General features: G+C 43.9%; 1 protein-coding gene across 1 annotated transcript in view; it reads left to right on the forward strand.

Annotated features, from left to right (window-relative positions):
* The first annotated feature begins 957 nt into the window (after positions 1–957).
* Positions 958–19149, forward strand: part of Pomt2 (protein-O-mannosyltransferase 2) — a 42394-nt gene continuing 24202 nt past the window's right edge. Inside the window, exons 1-7 of the mRNA XM_013017483.1 lie at positions 958–1221; positions 9465–9549; positions 11364–11468; positions 13094–13202; positions 15456–15564; positions 17044–17203; positions 18643–18749. Of these exons, the coding sequence (XP_012872937.1) occupies positions 986–1221; positions 9465–9549; positions 11364–11468; positions 13094–13202; positions 15456–15564; positions 17044–17203; positions 18643–18749 (911 nt within the window). The 5' untranslated portion in view covers positions 958–985. The remainder of the gene's footprint in view (positions 1222–9464; positions 9550–11363; positions 11469–13093; positions 13203–15455; positions 15565–17043; positions 17204–18642; positions 18750–19149) is intronic.

Below are 19149 nucleotides of genomic sequence, written 5' to 3' on the forward strand. Positions count from 1 at the left end.
GCCATGATGATGGGAATCGAGCCCAAGTTTCCTGCATCCTAAATAAGCACTTTACCCCCACACTATAGCTCCAGCGGTTTTTAAAACCATTTCTTACACACGCCCATGACTTCTAAAATCCCATGTGAAGTCCCATCTGAGGATACCACCTTCCGTAGGAGCCGTGACAGCGCTTCTCAAACGATGGAACCAGCTTGTTAAACATATCCTCAATACCTTTCTCTAGAGGTTAATTCAATGGTTCTAGGGAAAACCGGAGAGGAGCGCACGATGCTACCTCAGGTGAAGACGATCACTGAGTAGTGAGTGTCTCTGCGTCCCAAGGCCTCCGAGGCTCTTTAACATGCACACACCTAGACCTACGAGGTCGGCGCTTTCACAGGCCTCAGCAGAAGGCGCGCTTGCGCACTGCTCCCCGGTCTTAGTGGCGGCCGCGCGCTGCACGCCGGGAACCTGTGGTCTCAGTGGAACCAGAGTGGGGGAAAGCAGTGCACTCCAGGCTCAGCCCTCCCCAAGCGGTTCTTTGCGTTCCTATCCAGCCAACTCTCCTCCCCAGATGCTTAGTACCGACCTTCCCGGCTTGCATGTCGCACGTCGGGCCACCCCTCCTCCTGCTACGAAAGTTAGCGCTCGCGACTGAGGCTTAGGGAGATGCCGGAGAGGCGAGACTTTCGGGGTGGGTGGGCTTCGCTAGTTTCCGGCTGACTCCGCCCCCACCCCGGGCGCTGCTGGGAGTTGTAGTTCCTCGAGGGGTTCGGGTCTTCCGGTTCTCGCGTTCTTGGGTCCTCCCATTATGCTATGCGCCTCTGGCCGCCTTGTAGCGGCTCCGGCGTCCGCCACACTTCCCGCCCCGCCCGCGGGCAGCAGAGGGAACTACATCTCCCAGGGCACCCTGAACCGCCCTCGGGTGACCACTTGGCGGGGGGGCTGGCCAGAGCTTGCGGGCCGGAGGGCGATTCTGAGGCAGGGGAGGACTCCTCGGACCATGGCGGGAGGCCTGGTCGGGTGCGAGCTGCGGGCTCGACAGGGCCGCTGCGGGCCTCAGGCTTCCAGGGCCGCAGTTCGGGACGTGGCCGCCGAGGCTGCAGCGCGAAGCCCCAAACCGCCTGCCCAGAGCTGGCGGCGCTTGGAGGCGGCCGGCCAGTGGGCCCTGCTGGCTCTGGTGACGCTGCTGTCCTTCGCCACCCGCTTCCACCGTCTGGACCAGCCGCCGCACATCTGGTGAGTGGAGCGCGGTGCTCGGCGGGCACCATGGCAACCAGGAGGAAGGACGCCTCCCTCTGATTGGCCTGAGGGCCTGGAGAGGGCGGGATTCACCGGAGGGGGCGGATTGTCCTGTTGGGGAAACTGAGGTTTTGGGTAGTTGATCTTCCAGTGAGGTCCTCTCCGTGGAATGGCTTTCCTTGGCCGAGCAATGGAACTCTCAGGATCCGAAGAAGTAGTATTGTCTTGCAGGTCATGCTCACGGTCTGACCTGTCTCTAAGTGCGTCTCTTAATGGTGCTTTGAACTTTCTGAAGAGAATTGGAAGTTCTTGGTTCAGAATTTCCCAACACCTGAGATCTTCGTCTGCAGGACTTTCTCAGACATCAAATCGATTGGAAAATTCCTAACTATATACTTCCATCCTCTAGAACAAGGGCAGTTTGGGTGTAGGGGGCGGGGGGAGGTGAAGGATGCTGACAAGGGTTTCTGAAAACAGAAACGCTTCTTTCTTGTGAGGAGAAAATTATTCTCTTGAAAGTGTTTGTATTATTTTGGTATGACACAAATGCTGCGTTGAGGCTTGATCACATGTCATTAGCTTAGCTAAGTTACTTTGTAACTTTAGTACCAGCTGGAAGGAAGGAGGGTTTCATACAATCTGAAAATAGGTTTTTTGTTTTGTTTTGTCTAGCCAATAAGTGATACCATGTTTTCTCAGTATCACTGGGGAGAAAGTGTCAGAAATCGATCTTATTAGCCAAGTCTCAGTGGCTCCAGCCTGGCACGGGAGACCATAAGACTTTTATCTCCAATGAACCACAAAAAGCTGGACAAAGAGGTGTGGCTCAAGTGGTAGGGCTTTTACACCAGCCTTGAGTTGTGTGTGTGTGTGTGTGTGTGTGTCACACAGACAGAACATATTGTTCAAAGTGAAACCAAGAAAATAAACTGTCAGTGTTTCCCTACTTAAAAATTAATAAGTTACCATGGAACATGATTGTTTCATGACTGCTGGTAGGAGATGTGAGACTCCTGGGTTGGAGACAAAGGATTTTATTTCAGGAAATGGATATCAGTGTGGTATTCACAGGATACCAAGTCCTACAGGGTGTTAAAGGGTTGAAATGGATGTTGAATGGATGACTGCACACACAATATGGATTCCATCCAGGCAAAGGAATGAGGATATACTGTTTAATCACAAAACAAACGGTAAGTCAGCCTACTCTGTCCAAGAGAGAGACATAGTCTCATCTCAGGGCTGTGTGCTGCAAATGCAGCCCTGAGAAATGATCCAGCTAAGTCTTACATTCTTGACACATTCTGCCCAGTTGTGTGGATGCATAAAGACATTGATGGAGGATTGTCTCTCTCACATGTCCTCTCATCCCTTGATTGTACACTGTCTTGGTTTCTAGTAGATTTTTATGTGAATTTGCAATTCCATTGGCTACTCTGATGGATTGAGGTAGTGACCAAGTCTGTTTAGTTGATCTCATAGCCTTAAATCAGGCTCCTATTAATGAGACAATATTTTCCCCATAATTTACTTCAACTATGCCCTCCAAGGTCCTGAGCTTAGCTATTAATGAATGAAGTAAGGGGACAGTGAATGTTAGTGTCCCTTTGGCTTATAAGTAAGAGTTTAGATCGACTGATCTTTGGTATTATTGACAGTAATTATAATACCCCTTCCATGTAAAAAATATGTAACACCTATGTCCAATCGAAAGATATTATATATATGCTGAGGAATCGAACCCAGGGCCTCATGCATGCAAGGCAAGCGCTCTACCACTGAGCCACCTTCCCAGCCCCTAATGTGTTTTCTTGTAGTTTTATAGGCACACTCTAGTTACAACAAATGAGGCAAACTAGCCTATGTTTCTTTGAGTCTGGTTTACTTTGCTTAATATTTTTTCCAAGGCTTTCCTTTTAGGTCAGGAATTTTTGTTAAATTTTATTTCTATAGCCATTCAGTTTGGTTTAGATTATCATTGCATTGCTTTGGTAAGCAACACTGTTGATGTTACTGAAGAGTTACAACCTCATTGTACAATCATAAATCAAGGTTCCTCATACTTTAAAAGTATGTGAATATTTGGGAGTTGGTTTTGGCATCATCAAACACATTAGAGTAGTTGAAGACTGGCCACGCCCATATCAGTTTCCCTGTTTTGGAGCATGATGACAAACTCATCCCATGGGTCAGATCACCAGCATCAGCTACTGTATGACATAGGTGGAACATCTAAGCCTTTTGCCAGGCTTTGGTGCTGGACTTAGGAGAAAGGAAGCACTATTTCCCTTCATTTTACTTACCTTCACTTCAGAGATCTAGGTGTTCTTAGTCCAGGTATTGAGATGGTTTCTTTCTTACCACTTTCACATAATGTGTTACAGCCTAGTATAACCTGAAGTAATCTCCTTAGCTCTACCTTCCATATAGCTGGGATTATGAGTGTGACCACCATGCTGAGCTTGTCTGTACTTCTCTCCCTCTCTTCCCTCCCTTCCCTCCCTTCCCTTCCCTTTCCTTCCCTTCCCTCCCTCCCTCCCTTCCTCCCTTCCTCCATTCCTTCCTTCCTTCCTTCCTTTCCTTCCTCCCTTCTTTCCTTCCTTCCTTCCTTTCTTCCTTCCTTCCTTCCTTCCTTCCTTTCCTTCCTCCCTTCTTTCCTTCCTCCTTTTTCCTCCCCCTCCCACTTCTTCCCTAGATGGTGCTGGGGTTTAAATTCAGCCTAATGCTTGCTAGGCACTTGGACCACTCCTCAAGCCTTTTTTTGTTTTTGATAAGATCACTCATTCCCCTCCCCGCCCCCCCCCCTGCTCCCAGGGCTGGCCTCAGACTGTGGTCTTCCTGCCTATGCCTTCTATATGCTGGGATCACAGGGTGCACATCACCATTCCAAGTATTTGTTAAGATGGAATCTTGATTACCTGTTGTTGCCTGGGCTAGCCTCCAGTGGTGATCCTCTTGATCTGAATCTCCTATAGCTTGGATAATAAGTGGGCCACCATGCCCAGACATTGCTTTTAACTTAGCCTCCTCATCTGGCAATCTCTATGAATCATGGCCCCAGAGAGCCAGTGTCTGCTTCAGAGAATAGTGTGGAAAATAGTTTCTCCCCAAAGGACACTTGGAACTTTATGTAAAAATAGGACCCATGAGTGTGTGTGTATATATATATATATATATATATATATATATATATATATAATTTTCACAGGGTAGTGGAGCTTCTTGAGCCTTCCTTCCCTTGTCAAATGTAAATTCCAAGTGACTTACCCAAAGTTGAAATGTTAAGCTGGAGTTCTGAGGCCTTTGTGTGTCAGGCACTTTCAGTAAGTAGTAGGTTAATTAATAGCCTCTGCGAAAGAATGAAAGAAAGAATGTACTTAGTACAATTGTCCATCAGATGGCGCTGCCCATCCAGTGAGTGCTAACATTCTAACAACCTTTTAAGTATTTTCAGAGTTCTGATTTCTCTCTCTCTCTCTCTTTCTCTCTGTCTCTCTCTTGCTCTCATTCACTCTTTTTCATAAGAAAAAAGTTTAACTCTACATACATTAACACTACAACTATTTCTTCCAGATCGGGTGATATGTATATTTCTTTCTTTTTGCTTAGTATCAGCTGTTCCCTCTTTCTCTTTCATTCTCTCCTTCCCATCACCGCCCTTGAGTTACTTAGTTCACTTTCATCAATATCCAGTCCAGCTGATGGGCCTCTTAGCTGTATCTTTTCACCTGCTTTCCACTGTTGTCCTCCCTCCTTCCCTCAGCTGTGCACGTGTATGCGCCATATATGGAAATAAAATAGAGAATACAGCGTCATCTTTGGGGTTATGATTTGGTGCTTTTCTCCTAAGACTCTCCTCTTTTGGTCTCATGCTGTATGCGTATTTTGGGGGGGGGGTCTGGTCATGGGGCCTGAACTCTGGGCCTGGGCGCTGTCCCTCAGCTCTTCAGCCACTTCCAGCTTTTTTCTTTTTGCTTATGTGGTGCTGAGGAATCAAACCCAGGGCCTCATTCATGCAAGGCAAGCGCTCTACTACTGAGCCACCTTCCCAGCCCTGTATGGGTATCTTGAGTCCTGATTACTTTGTCATATCTCATTGCATTTTAAATCTAACATCCGCATATCTGGGAGACCATGCATCATTTGTGTCTCTTATCTTGCCTTATCTCAGTCAACATGATTTGTTCTAGTTCCATCCATTTCCCTGTGAATGCCATTATTTTATCCTTTCTAATGGCTGTGTAAAATTCCATTGTATATAGGTACCACATTTTTTGGATCCATCCATCTGAAGTCGGGGTTGTTTCTGTATATGGACTATTGTGAACAGTGCAGCAATAAAAATGGAAGTCTAGGTGTCTTTGTCATATCCTGGTTCCTGTTGCTTAGTGATTTCCCATTCTCTTTAAGGATATATTTCTTCTAGATTCCTAGGAGGGAACAGGATTACTTCTCTATACACCAAAGTTCTGGAATAAGATAATGCTCTTTTTGTTGTTGTTGTTGAACATGGGGCTTGAACTCTGGGCTTGGGCACTATCCCTGAGCTCTTCAGCCTAAGGCTAGTGCTCTGCCACTTGAGCCACAGCACCACTTGCAGTTTTTTGGTGGCTAATTGGAGATGAGAGTCTCACAGACTTTCCTGCCTGGGCTGGATTTGAACCCCGATCCTCAGCTTCCTGAGTAGCTAGGATCACAGGCGTGAGCCACCAGTGCCCAGCAAGATAATCCTCTTTGACACTGAGAGGATTGATACAAGCTATACATATATTCAGCAGTAGAAATCACAATAATACATTGAAGTGTCTCAAAGAGCCCTATCCACAAGATCAAACTCTGGCTCAAACTCTGTCAGTTGAATTGGAAGGCTCATTTTTCCCCTTGAATTAATGTTTGATACACCTGTGTCACAGCCCACAGCTAAGCCATTTCCCAGTTGGAGATCGTGGAGAGTACTGAAAGCAAGCATAGAAAGCTTTTTTTCCCCTTCCTTTTGCCCCCACTAAGCTCAGTGCCACTTTTCCCTATGCCTGGTGCGCCCCATGGCTTAGAGACTTTTTCTTCAAGTCCTGTACACACTAATAATGGCTTGGAAACTCATGCCCCTACCAAATGCTCCCCCATGGGATGAGGTAGGGAACAGATATGGACCCCATATAGCAGAGCCCTTGAGTTAGTTTTTCCTCTCTTAGAGTTCCCTAGTGTATGCAGCCTTTAGTCTCCTTGGGGACACAGACCTTGACCCCTCCTTTAGTTACAGTTTTAAGCAGCTGAAGTTATAGTAGAGATTGGGATCCAGGCTTGTACATAGAACTTACCCAAGAATCTTGCAGTATTTTCTTTTGTTGTTTGTTTTTGAGATAGGGTCTCATCTTGTAGCCCAGGCTGTCCTCAAACTCATATGGTAGCCCAGGCTGGCCTCAAACTTGTGATCCTTCTGCCTCTGCCTCCTGAGTGCTGGAATTAAAGGAGTGTTTTCTATTTAGTTCTTAGGTTTAAACTCAAGGCCTAATGCTTGTTGGGATTATCCTATAACACTTGAGCCATGCTTGAGAACTTTTTTGCTTTAGTTGGTTTTTTTTTTTTTTTGTCGGTCGTGGGGCTTGAACTCTGGGCCTGGGCGCTGTCCCTCAGCTCTTCAGCTCAAGGCGAGCGCTCTACCACTTGAGCTACAGCGCCACTTCCGGTTTTCTGGTGGTTTATTGGAGATAGGAGTCTCACAGTCTCTCCTGCCCGGGCTGGCTTTGAACCGCGATCTTCAGATCTCAGCCTCCTGAGTAGCTAGGATTACAGGCGTGAGCCACCAGCACCCGGCTTTTAGTTGGTTTTTGAATAGGGTTTTGGATGTTTGTCCACCAGCCTGGACCATAATCCTTCCTATTTCTGCCTTTCACATTAAGTAGGATGACAGGGACATACCATTGAACCCAGCTAATAGATTGATGAGTTCTCACTAACTTTATCCCTATGCTGGCCTCAAAACTACAGTTGTTGTTGTTGATGATGATGTTTTTGTTGTTGTTGTTTGACCAGCCATGGGGCTTGAACTCAGTCTGGGAACTCTCCATGAGCTCTTTCATTCAAGGCTAGTGCTCTACCACTTTGAGCCATAGTTCCACTTCTGGCTTTTTCGGTTTATGTGGTACTGAGGAATTGAACCCGGGTTTTATGCATGCTAGGCAAGCACTCTACCACTAAGCCACATTCCCAGTCCCATAAAAACTACATTCTTCCTGATCTTCACCTTCCAAGTGGGGATTATAGATGTGGGATTATAGATGAGACCCACTATGCCTGGCTGAGTGTTCTTATTTTTATTGATTGAATAGCAGGGTTCTCATTGTTACACAATTTGTTTGGAGATTCTTGATTCAGCATCCATCTGCATATTGCCTTTGACCAGGCTGCTATACTTCCTATTCCCATGTTGTGATCAAATCTCTTATTCCTTTTTTCCAGGTAGCAAATAGGCAGCCGTACTCCTTTCTATTCTGCATCTGCTTGTCTGTGTGTGTGTGGGGGCACCAGTGCTGAAACTTGAATTCAAGACTGTTTGCTCTTCACTTTTTCATTCAAGGCTGGTATTCTACCACTTGGGCTACATACACCTCTATTTCTGTTTTTTTTGCTTTTTTTTTCTGAGTCTGATATGTCTGCCAGGGGTGGCTTTGAACCTTGAGCTTTGAATCTCAGCCTTCTGAGATTACAGATATGAGTCATCAGTGCCTGGCATCCATCCATCCAGTCAGTGGGAACTTTGATCACTCCCCTGACTGCCACTTGGATAAGAATGTTAACTCCAGGCTCTATGGTGTCTTCTCAGCTTGTGCGTGCTCTCATCCTTTCTCTTTCAGAAGCTATGGTCATCATTCGATACTTCTTTCTCAAATTGACAGGATCTAGAATTTTTTTTAGTCTACTTGCAAACTAAGAAGTTAACCTGTCAGTGTTTCATCTATGCCAGCAGAAGACAAAGAGCTAAGTGAAAGACCAAAGGCATTATTTCTATTGGCACAGCAGAGAGGATGAGCACCAGCATGTCCTCACTGGTGCCCCAGAGTCCCATGCAGTGCCGTGGGTATAGATGTATGCTTGGGTTATATCACAGCTCAGGAATATCAAGCTTGGGAACTCTGTTTTATAGCAAGCAGTAAGTAATGTAGCACTTTACATTGTGTTTGAAAGCTAATATATTAGATCTACTTGCAAAATAAATGAGCATAGGCTTAAGATACATTCATTTAGTAAGAAAACAATTTTTTTTTCCCAGTCCCAGGCTTAAACTCAGGGCCTGGGCACTGTCCCAGAGCTTCTTTTGCTTAAGGCTTACACTCTACCACTTGAGCCACCAGGGCCATTTTCAGCTTTTTCTGTTTATGTGGTACTGAGAAATAGAACCCAAGACTTCATGCATGCTAGGCAAGCACTCTACCACTAAGCCACATTCCCAGACCAAAACCCTTGATTTTTATATATATATATATATATATATATAGTTATAGTTATTTTAATACCATTAGTCAAATGGTAGGAGGTTGATAAGCAGAATCAAATTCCTGTGACCAAAGGCTTAAAAGTTCTCTCTTAAAAGTTTCCAACTATGTAATGATGTACATTCTAATTACAAACTTGGACTCAGAAGTTAACAGACTCAAAGCTGGGCCCCAGTGTCTCATGCCTGTAATCCTAGCTTCTCAGGAGGCTGAGATCTGAGGATCACAGTTCAAAGCCAACCTGGGCAAAAAAGTCCCTGTGAAACACTTATCTCCAATTAACTACTCAAAAACTGGAAGTGGCATGAGGCTCCAGTGGTAGAGTGCTAGCCTTGAGTACAAAGAGGCTCAGGGATAGCACCCATGCCCTGAGTTCAAACCCCACAACTGACAGAAAAGAAGAAAGAAAAAAAAAGAAAGAAGAAGAAATTAACAGACTCAGAAGAAAACTCTTCAAACCTTCAAAACTCTTCAAACTCTGTCCTTCTAAAACAAATAGAAATACAAGATATAGAATTAGTATATATTTTACTTCAATTTAGGGCAACTGGTTGGTAAATTTTAATAATCTTTCCCATCTATCTGAATGAGGGTTAATAACCAGCTTAATTTTCTGCTTCCTCAAACTACTTGAATAAAGTTATTTTTATTTTTCATTCCAGACTTTCTCATTAATTGCTTGAAACATGTAGCCTTTTGTTTTCAACTATAATTTTAACTATGATATCCTTTTGTTTTTTTCTTTAGTTGGGATGAGACTCACTTTGGAAAAATGGGAAGTTACTATATCAACCGCACCTTTTTCTTTGATGTGCACCCACCTCTGGGAAAGGTGAGCAGCTTTCTCATCTGGGAAGATGGATCCTAAGTGCTGGGCCAGGTCTTGGTTTTGGACTTAATTCTTGAATTTAAGAATTCCCTAACATGTTTTAGACATTTCAGGCCTGCTACCTTTATAGAAATCCTTGGTATAAAGGACCTTCTGAGCTGAAAAGTGGAGAGAGGGTCTATCGACTGATAGAAGGATAAATGTGTTATACCATACAATGAGATATTATTCAGCCATAAAAAGAATGGAGTTCTGATACATGCTATAGCATGGGTGAATCTTCATAATAGTACCCTAAATGTTAGAAGACAGACATAAAAGGTTGTAAGTTATATGACTGAAATATCAAGAATTGGATATTTCATTGCCTGGGTCTTAGGTGGAAAGAGAAGATTAGGGAGGGACTGCAACTAGTTTTTTGTTGTTGTTGTTGTTGTTTGTTTGTTTTTTTGTTGTTCTTCGGGCTTGAACTCTGGGCCTGAGTGTTGTCCCTCAGCTCTTCAGCTCAAGGTGAGCACTCTACCACTTGAGCCACAGCACCACTTCCAGTTTTTTGGTGGTTAATTGGAGATAAGAATTTCATGGCTTTTCCTGCCCAGGCTGACTTTGAACTGTGATCCTCAGATCTTAGCCTCCTGAGTAGCTAGGATTACAGGCATGAGCCACTAGTGCCCAGCTAGGTTTTTTTTGAATGGTGCATTTTATCTTTTATAAGCTTAATCTCAAGTTTTCAAAATAAAACAGAAAAGCGAGACTGTATTGCATGAAACAGGCAGCATGGGGCTGAGCTCCTTTCTCCACACTTCATTCAGCTTCTGCTCCTCCCTCATGTTTAGCAATTCTACCAATTAGAATTCACTCTACTCTTTAAAAACTATCATCTTTGAGAAGATGAATAGATTAGTATCATTCAAGCCTTTCTTCCTAACTGGAGGCTTAGGTCTTTGGCACAAAGACCTGTACAAAGGGACAGGTGATGGGGTGGGAAGTGATCCTGGAGCCCTTGGGAAGGGGAGACAGGCTTAGTGATCTGAGTCAGGTTGCAAGGGAGCGAGGACATGGGCTGGGACCTGGAGAAAGTCCCCATAGGTAGGAGGGATATAGAAAAAGGTAGGACAACTAGCCTGTTTTGAGATTGGTTCTGAGGTGATGAAAGGGTAGACATGTTCATGCCTCTTTCCATACAATAAAGAGAAGACCGATTATGCATTGGTTCATGTAAATGTCAGAACAAACTGATAAGCATGCAGTGTTGTACATGCAAAGTATTTTGTACTTATGAGATATGTTGCAGATGGGGAAACTGGTATTTTCTTCTTCCCTTTGTTGAAATGCCTCTGTCTTTGCATTATTCTTTCTCCTTTTCTTTTCCTTCCTCATATTCCTGGTGTATAGCTACTTTGTCACTTGGCACTCTGTTTATGTCGTTTATTTGGAACTTCATTCTCTGTCCAGCAGGCTCATCATCCAGCAATCAGGATCTGCCCAGGACCTCTCTCAAAGTCGTTTTATTTCAGAACAAGTGAAAAAAGGCTTAGAGAGCTCTCACTGACTCTGCCTTTCAAGTTGTGGTTCTTCCCCACTCCCAAGTGTCTGTACTATTCCCAAGAACTTAACCATAACACAGAGTGGGTTTGTTTCAAGCAATGAGCACTATAGACAAAGGTTCTTTACTAGGCAGCAGCTGCAGGAGAAAATGTCACATTGGCCACTCCTTCTGTGCACAGTTGTCAAGGGAAACCGAAGTCTGTGGGTGCAGCTGGAGGGACTCTTCTCCCAAAGGTTTCTCATCTTTCTGTTTGTTCTTCTCTGTACAGATGCTGATAGGTCTTGCTGGCTACCTGAGCGGATATGATGGTACCTTTTTGTTCCAGAAGCCTGGAGACAAATATGAGCATCACAACTACATGGGAATGAGAGGAGTAAGACATCCTGATATGTACAGATGGACTGTATTCTGGGTCACATTCTGTGAGAAATTGGAAGCCCTGGTATATCAGTGTAGATAAAGACACTTCAATAGAGAGAAGGTCATGAACTGAAGCTCTCAGAGAAGTTTGCATTCACCAGCCCCCTTGAGGATCTGGAAGTATTTTAGATATATGACTGTGCCTATTTGAACAATCATTGTATGCTTTGTATAATTATATCAAGCCATATTTCATTATTATTACATATCAAGCCATATTAAACAAGGAGTATTTACTCTCAAGTTCATATCCTTGAGTAATTCTGTGTTTTCTTAAAGGCTCTTGAATACCACATAACAAGCATAATTGAAGCCGGGCGCTGGTGGCTCACGCCTGTAATCCTAGCTACTCAGGAGGCTGAGATCTGAGGATCGCGGTTCAAAGCCAGCCCGAGCAAGAGAGACCATGAGACTCCTATCTCCAATAAACCCCCAGAAAACCGGAAGTGGCGCTGTAGCTCAAGTGGTAGAGCGCTTGCCTTGAGCTGAAGAGCTGAGTGACAGCACCCAGGCCCAGAGTTCAAGCCCCACCACCGACCAAAAAAAAAAAACAAAACAAAAAACAAGCATAATTGAATGTAGACCTATTCACTGTGGACTTACTATGGAAATGGAGAAGGTTGAATACAACATCCCCATTCATTCCCTTTCATACTAGGGCATATTGCTTTCTGCTTATCCCAAATATGAGAATCCCCCTAAGCCTTTCTGTTTACTGATGATGGGCAAGGGACCAGGGAGCCTATATTATCTTCAGAGTAAACTTATAAGGTAGGAATTCACTGTGATTACATGGATAGAGAAGCTAAGGAAGGTATAACTGTCAGAATCATAGCTAGCAGGGCTGGGAAGGTGGCTCAGTGGTAGAGCGCTTGCCTTGCATGCCTGAGGCTCTGGGTTCGATTCCTCAGTACCACATAAACAAAAAGAAAAAAGCGGAAGTGGTGCTGTGACTCAAGTGGTAGAGCACTAGCCTTGAACTGAAGAGCTGAGGGACAGCGCCCAGGCCCAGAGTTCAGGCCCCACAACCAGACACCCCCCAAAAAAGAATCATAGCTAGCAGTGATGGGGTGGTCCTACCACCTTCTTGGCTAAATTTCACTGGTAGCATGCCAGCATACATCTGTATCATGACTCTTTGGGAACATACATATTGTTTGATTTGATTCTTCACATTTCCACCATCCCTTGCTTATTCTAGGTAATGCCTTCTTCAGGGTCCTCTATCTTAAGCATTAGTTTACCAGGTCAAGTAGGTCCCTGATGCTTAGCATAGCTTGCTAGCATAACTTGCTGTAACAGCTTTTTTTTTTCTTTGTTGGTTGTGGGGCTTGAACTCAAACTCTAGATGCTGTCACTGAGCCTCTTTGTGCTCAAGACTAGCACTTTACCACTTGAGCCACAGTGCCACTTTTGATTTTTGAGTGGTTAATTGGAGTTAAGAGTCTTATAGGGACTTTTCTCCACAGGTTGGCTTTGAACTGCAATCCTCAGATCTTAGCTTCCTGAGTAGTGAGGATTTCAGGCATGATCCACTAGTGCCTGACTGTAACAGCTTCTTTGTTGCTTCCCATATAGTTCTGTGCATTCCTTGGCTCCTGGCTGATTCCCTTTGCCTACCTCACAGTCTTGGATCTGTCCAAGTCCCTCCCAGCAGCATTGCTCACTGCCGCCCTTCTTACCTTTGGTAAGTTGTCTGGAAATAGATACATTTGTGCCATTTTAACTTTAAGATGGGGTAAAATGTATAGCCAATCTCATTTTATTTATTACTAATGCATACATATGTGAATACTTCTGCATAGCAAGCCTTTGTATTATTAGAGATGAGAGTTGGCATGAATTACCCTAAGGAGTAGACTCTGAGTTACTCACACTTGAGTTTGCAATCGATAATAAGATAAGTTTTATGTAGGTTTGAAGGAAGCCACGGTTTTAACTCTTTAAATTTTTTAAAGTTACTATTAACATTAATTTGTATTCCCAAAACTAAAACTGAATGCAAAGGCAGATGTTCCAGGAGTAGTTGTATGGTAGGAAATAGTAATATGAACTTAAATATCTCACTTGGATAAGTGAGAGTTGGTTATATTATTTGCTAGCGTTGTTCTGAAACTGGATTCATGACCTCATATAGCTTAACATTTAAAGTTGCCCAGACTTGTTTAGGTGTGCACACTAGTTTTCACAAATACGTTGCTTTGTTTTGGTGGCTAGATTGCACGAGTGTAGGATATCCCTATGGGGGACTGGTGGCTTCTTCATTGTGTTTTTAATTTCTCTGTTACTCATTTGGTCATTTCTTCAGTTTTCACCCAGCACCTATTTCATAGATGGGGATCCTGATGTGCAAGAAGTCATTTGCAATATGTAAAACTGAGGAGTGACTTAGAAGTTTTGTTTTAGTTTGTTTTGTTTTTTAATAGTACTAGGGTTTGAACTTGGAGCCTCAAGCTTCCTAGGCCTATGATTCTCTTTCTAGATTCCACTGGAACCACACCTCCAGCCTTTTTTCACTTTATTTTTTTGGATAGAGTCTTACATTTCTACACAAAGCATGCCTTAGACTACAGTTCTCCTATCTACACTTTCCATGTAGCTAAGATTACAGGCATGTAGTTAGACCCATGCTGGGCTTAACTAAGATTTTGACCAGGCTGGCCTTTATCCATCCTGATCTCTGTCTCTTGAGGAACGGGGTTACTCGCAAACCTGTTTCTTAAGTTCCTGCACTATACTGAGCTACTTTTCATGGTCTCAGAGAATATACTAATTAGACTGCTCTCATGGAACTTGCCCTGTACCGAGGCAGACAACATCAAGAAGTCTATATTGTAGCATCTTAAGCAGTAAGTGTACTGTGGAAAATAGAAAGAGTAAGTAAGGTGAGCAGTGAGGAACTCTGTGGGAGGAAGCTTTGGTGGGAATTCCACTATACAGAGTTTTTCTCTATACAGAATGTGTTTTCCTTCCTTCCTTCCTTTGTCTCTTCCTTCCTTCCTTTGTCTCTTCCTTCCTTTGTCCCTCCTTCCCTCTCTTCTTCCCTCCCTCCTTTCCTTCCTTCCTTCTTTCTTTCCTCTCTCTCTCTCTCTCTTTCTCTTTCTTTCTGTTTTGTTTGCTGGTATAGGGTGTAAACTTAGGGCCTTGCACTTTTACTTTGCTCATGCCTGGGTCCTGCTCTACCACTTGAGTCATGCCTCTAGTTCTGACTTTTTGATGATTATTTGGAGATAATAGTCTCTAGGATTTATCTTCCTGGACTGGCTCTAAACTGCAATTCCTGTATCTCAGCCAACAGTACCTGGCTAACCATGCAGTGTTCTTCGGGAAGAGTATTGAGAAAGAGGGAGCAGCCTGTGTTGTAGTCCTCATACAAAGTTTAACAAGGCCAAAGAACAAGTGTAGAAGCTCATATTGTAAGGGTAGAGTGAGGCAGAAAGGTGGGAGTTGAGGTTGGATAGATAAGAAAGCCATGCAGGCTTTTGCATCCTTCAGAGAATTTGTTAGTCTGAATAAGATAGGAAAACACTAAAGGTTTATGTAGGAACATAGTTTAAGGAGATTTAAGTAAAAAAAGTCTTCTCATACCTGTATGAAGAATTGGCCCCCAGCAGTGACTTCATATGAAATGATCAGATGCTATCAGAGCCATCTGTAATTTGTGGCCACCTAAGTATAATTTGTGACCCATTTTTTTGATGGTGGAAATGACGAGACAGGTGTCAGGGCTGCTCTGCTTACAGGGCATCACTTGGAGGTGAGGGAGAGGGCAGTGACAAATGCTGCTTCTCGTCATTGGCTGTAATGTTGTGCCTCTCAATGACTCAGTGAGGACGGAGGCTATGCAGTGTGGCAAGGTGACTGTCCATCTGCTAGAGGTTTGGTTTTTAGGGTTTCTTTCTTCACTCTGCACATTGACCAGTGAGCTCATGTTTTTCAGACACAGGATGCCTCACCCTATCCCAGTACATCCTCCTTGACCCCATCCTGATGTTCTTCATCATGGCTGCCATGCTGAGCATGGTCAAGTACAACTCCTGTGCGGACAGGTCAGAATACCATGTTTGGGTGGGGAGGGCCAGAATCTCTGGCAGCCCCAGAAGTTTTCTAAAGGCCGGGGTGGGCTGGGGTGGGGGTATAGAGGACTTGTCTTGAAACTGAGTTTAAGACAAGCATACTGCTCATTTGTTGGTTTGTAAACTTCTATTTTTGATAGTAACAAATAAATTTAAAATATTTTCTTTAAGATGGTTTTAGTTCTGCTTTACATAAGACTGCAAAAATTATCTTTTTAAAGAGGATTACTATTGTCATGTTTATAATGGGTTAGGAGTTTGTGGAGGGATCCTAATGCTTTTTTCTCACCCGTAACTTATAAGCTTCCCCTTCAGCCCCAGTGTTGGTTAAGAGATTGGGACAATTTTTCCTTCACACTCTGTACACTGGAGGGATGGCAGATGCTGCCTCAGAACTGTTTGTCACCCTGCTTCAAGGGTTATATCAGGTCCTGATGTAATAATGGATGATCCTTACCAGTCAAGAGGATCCTTCCAGGTCCTGGTCAGTTCTAAAGCTAATTTAGAAGGTCTGGTTTCCAGAGGTTTTTTTTCTGTCCCGTCTCTGAAAGAGTAAAGAAGGCCTTCTTCATTGAATTCATTGTATTCAAACCAGAAGAGCTGGTTCCCGACCACATGGTACCACTGATGGCCAAGCTGATTAAGCTACATTTTGCTAATCATACCTGAGCCAGTGACTGCCAGTCCACTCTGGTTTGGGGTTTTCTGCTTCTACCACATCCATTTCCACCTACCATTTCTTGAATACATACTATGTGCCAGGTACTGAAGGTGCAAAAGTGTGTAGGGTATTGGCTTTAAGGTACACTCATTCTGGTGGTGGAGAGAGGAAGATCATCAGAAAATTGGCTTCAGTGTACTAGGTGCTTTTCCTACAGCAAAAGGATTGTTAGTATTAACCATGGAGTTAGCCTAGGTTAGAACTCTGTTCCACTGCTTCATAGCTGTATCACTTAACCTCTCTGTACCTCAATTTCCTCATGTGTGAAAAGAGGATAAGAGACCTCATGGGGTTGTAATGAGGATTAGAAAAGTTTGTGGGGGATGGGATAGTGCCTGACACATAGTAAGCACTCAATAAATGCTGACTTTGGCAGATCCAGAAGTGACCTCAATCAACAGGCTTCTCTAGTTTTTCCTTTTGCATCTACTTGATTGATCACTAGTGAAGAATGGGCTTCCTTTTTGTTGTAGGCCTTGTATTTAGTCAGGAGTTACATGCTCTCTCTCCCTGGAAAAATATCCTCCTCTCATACTGGTTTGCCTGTAAGTTGCGGGGTTCTCAGACCACATCCTCCTTGGAGCTGTCTTTGGTCCCCTGAGGTTAGGACCTCCAAGGCACAGGGGAAAGCACAGCCTCCGAGTCAGGGGACTCGGCCCTTCCACTGCTGCTCTTGCTTTCAAGTTTGATGCTAGCTGCCAAACTGAACTCTGTGTCTTGTTGATTTTCAGGCCTTTCTCTGCCCCCTGGTGGTTCTGGCTCAGCCTGACTGGCATCAGTCTTGCTGGTGCTATAGGGGTCAAGTTTGTTGGCCTCTTTATCATCGTGCATGTGGGATTGAACACCATTTCAGACCTTTGGCACCTGTTTGGAGACCTCAGTCTTTCACTGGTGAGAACCCAAGTTCTGGGAAGTGTCTCTGATCCCTGGTGTTGCTTAGGAGCAATCACTGGCCTTTCTCTTCCTCTAGACAGGCTGGGCCTGGCTGCTCTCTGTAGACAGCAGGCCATGAGAGTAGCCTGAGGAGTGGAAAGGTCTAAAGGGAGTGAATAGACTGACAACCTTGGAATTCTCGTGTGTGTGTGTGTGTGTGTGTGTGTGTGTGTGTGTGTGTGTGTATTATAAATGTTTTACAAACTGTCCAGCCAGGTTCATGCCAAGTGTGTGGCAGACACTGAGTGTCTAAGACCTTAGCTAAAATGGATATAAGATGACTTTCAGAACTCAGATTGCCTTTTATTTACCCAGGATCTCAATAAGTACTGTTAAGGTTTATTATAATATTGTTAATTATTAAGGGCTGCTTTGGTGCCAGGTACTATGTAAAGTGCTTTCCTTCATTATCTTATTTACCCCTTGTAATAATTCTATGATGTAAGTGGTATTGCCCAGATTTTACAGATGAGGAAATTGAGGCATAGAGAATAACTTTCCCAAGACCCTGTAGGTACTACACATAGAAAGAAGAAGACTAATAACTCATCATATGTAGGCTAGGCTGCCTCCAGACCTCCTCTACTTTGCTCTGGCACCTCTTTATCACCTCCAAAGCAAATTTCTAACACGTTGATTCATTCAAAAATATTATATGGAAGCCATTCACTTAATGTGTGGTACTAGGTCTATAGAATAAATAAACAATATCCCTGCCCTCTGGAGTCCATAAAGAGGAAAGGAAGAATGAAGTTAGAATCCAGCATATGGAGCAGCTGGCCATGTGATAGAAGGGCTGGCGCAGAGTGGGGAATATTGGGCCTAGGTGGGCTGGACCTGGCTGCCCTCTGTAGACAGCAGGATGCTAGGGCATGGCCTGACTGAGGAGGTGGAGAGGTATAAAGGGAGAGGTGGACTAACAGTGTTGGAATTCTCTTGGTATTGGGAGTTCATAGTGACTGGCATGAGAGGGTACTTGTGAGCAGCAGCTGCATCTTCTTCACAGCACCATCACAGTCCCTAGTCCTAGTGCAGGGCCTAGAGGGACAGCAGATGGCCAGTCCATGTTGGCCCCGTACAGTTCTTTGGCGGGAGATAGGGGTTACAGAAAGAATAAAGTTTCCACATATTTATTTTTCCTGTTGGCCTTTAAAAAATCTATGTATGTATGTGTACAAACACACATACATATTATAAACATATATGTATATATGTATACATAGATATATATATACATGTATACATATATGTATATATACATATGTATATATACATGTGTATATATGTATGTATATACATATATACACATGTTTATTAAATCTTACATATAATACCATAGAAGGTATAAGGAATAGTGGAGTTTTTTATGCCTACTGTCTGCTGGCCTCTATTTGCAGGTAACTGTGGGAAAACACTTGACTGCTCGTATCCTGTGTCTCATAGTACTGCCCCTGGTGCTCTATGTGGCCATTTTTGCTGTTCATATCACTGTGCTGAATAAAAGGTACAGCCAGAGACTTTTTAGCCTCTCATTTCTGATTGTCCTTTGGCTCCTGAGCCCATAGGGTGGCCATGTGATTTCCTGGGTCTATGGTTAGGATGCAAGGGGGAACTTTTACCTGTTTCCCTTTCTTGTGTTCTGTAGTTTGGGTATCTCAAGGGCTTAGAAAGGCCAGCACTCTGGCCTGAAGGAAAAGAAGACTTGCCTATTAACCCCTTCTCTCTGATCAGAGTCCCTTGTCCCTAGCAAGATAGATACCACAAGAATGTACAGTAGAACCAAGGGTAATGATAACCGTAGCAGCAGCAGCAAAGCAGCAGCAGCAGCAACAGCTCTTAATGGGGAGCTGCTGAGGGACTGGGTTTAGCACTTTATATACAAGATCTAATTTAATCACAATCAT

The sequence above is a fragment of the Dipodomys ordii genome, unplaced genomic scaffold (assembly GCF_000151885.1).
Source record: "Dipodomys ordii isolate 6190 unplaced genomic scaffold, Dord_2.0 Scaffold2, whole genome shotgun sequence".
Taxonomy (NCBI): Eukaryota; Metazoa; Chordata; class Mammalia; order Rodentia; family Heteromyidae; genus Dipodomys; species Dipodomys ordii.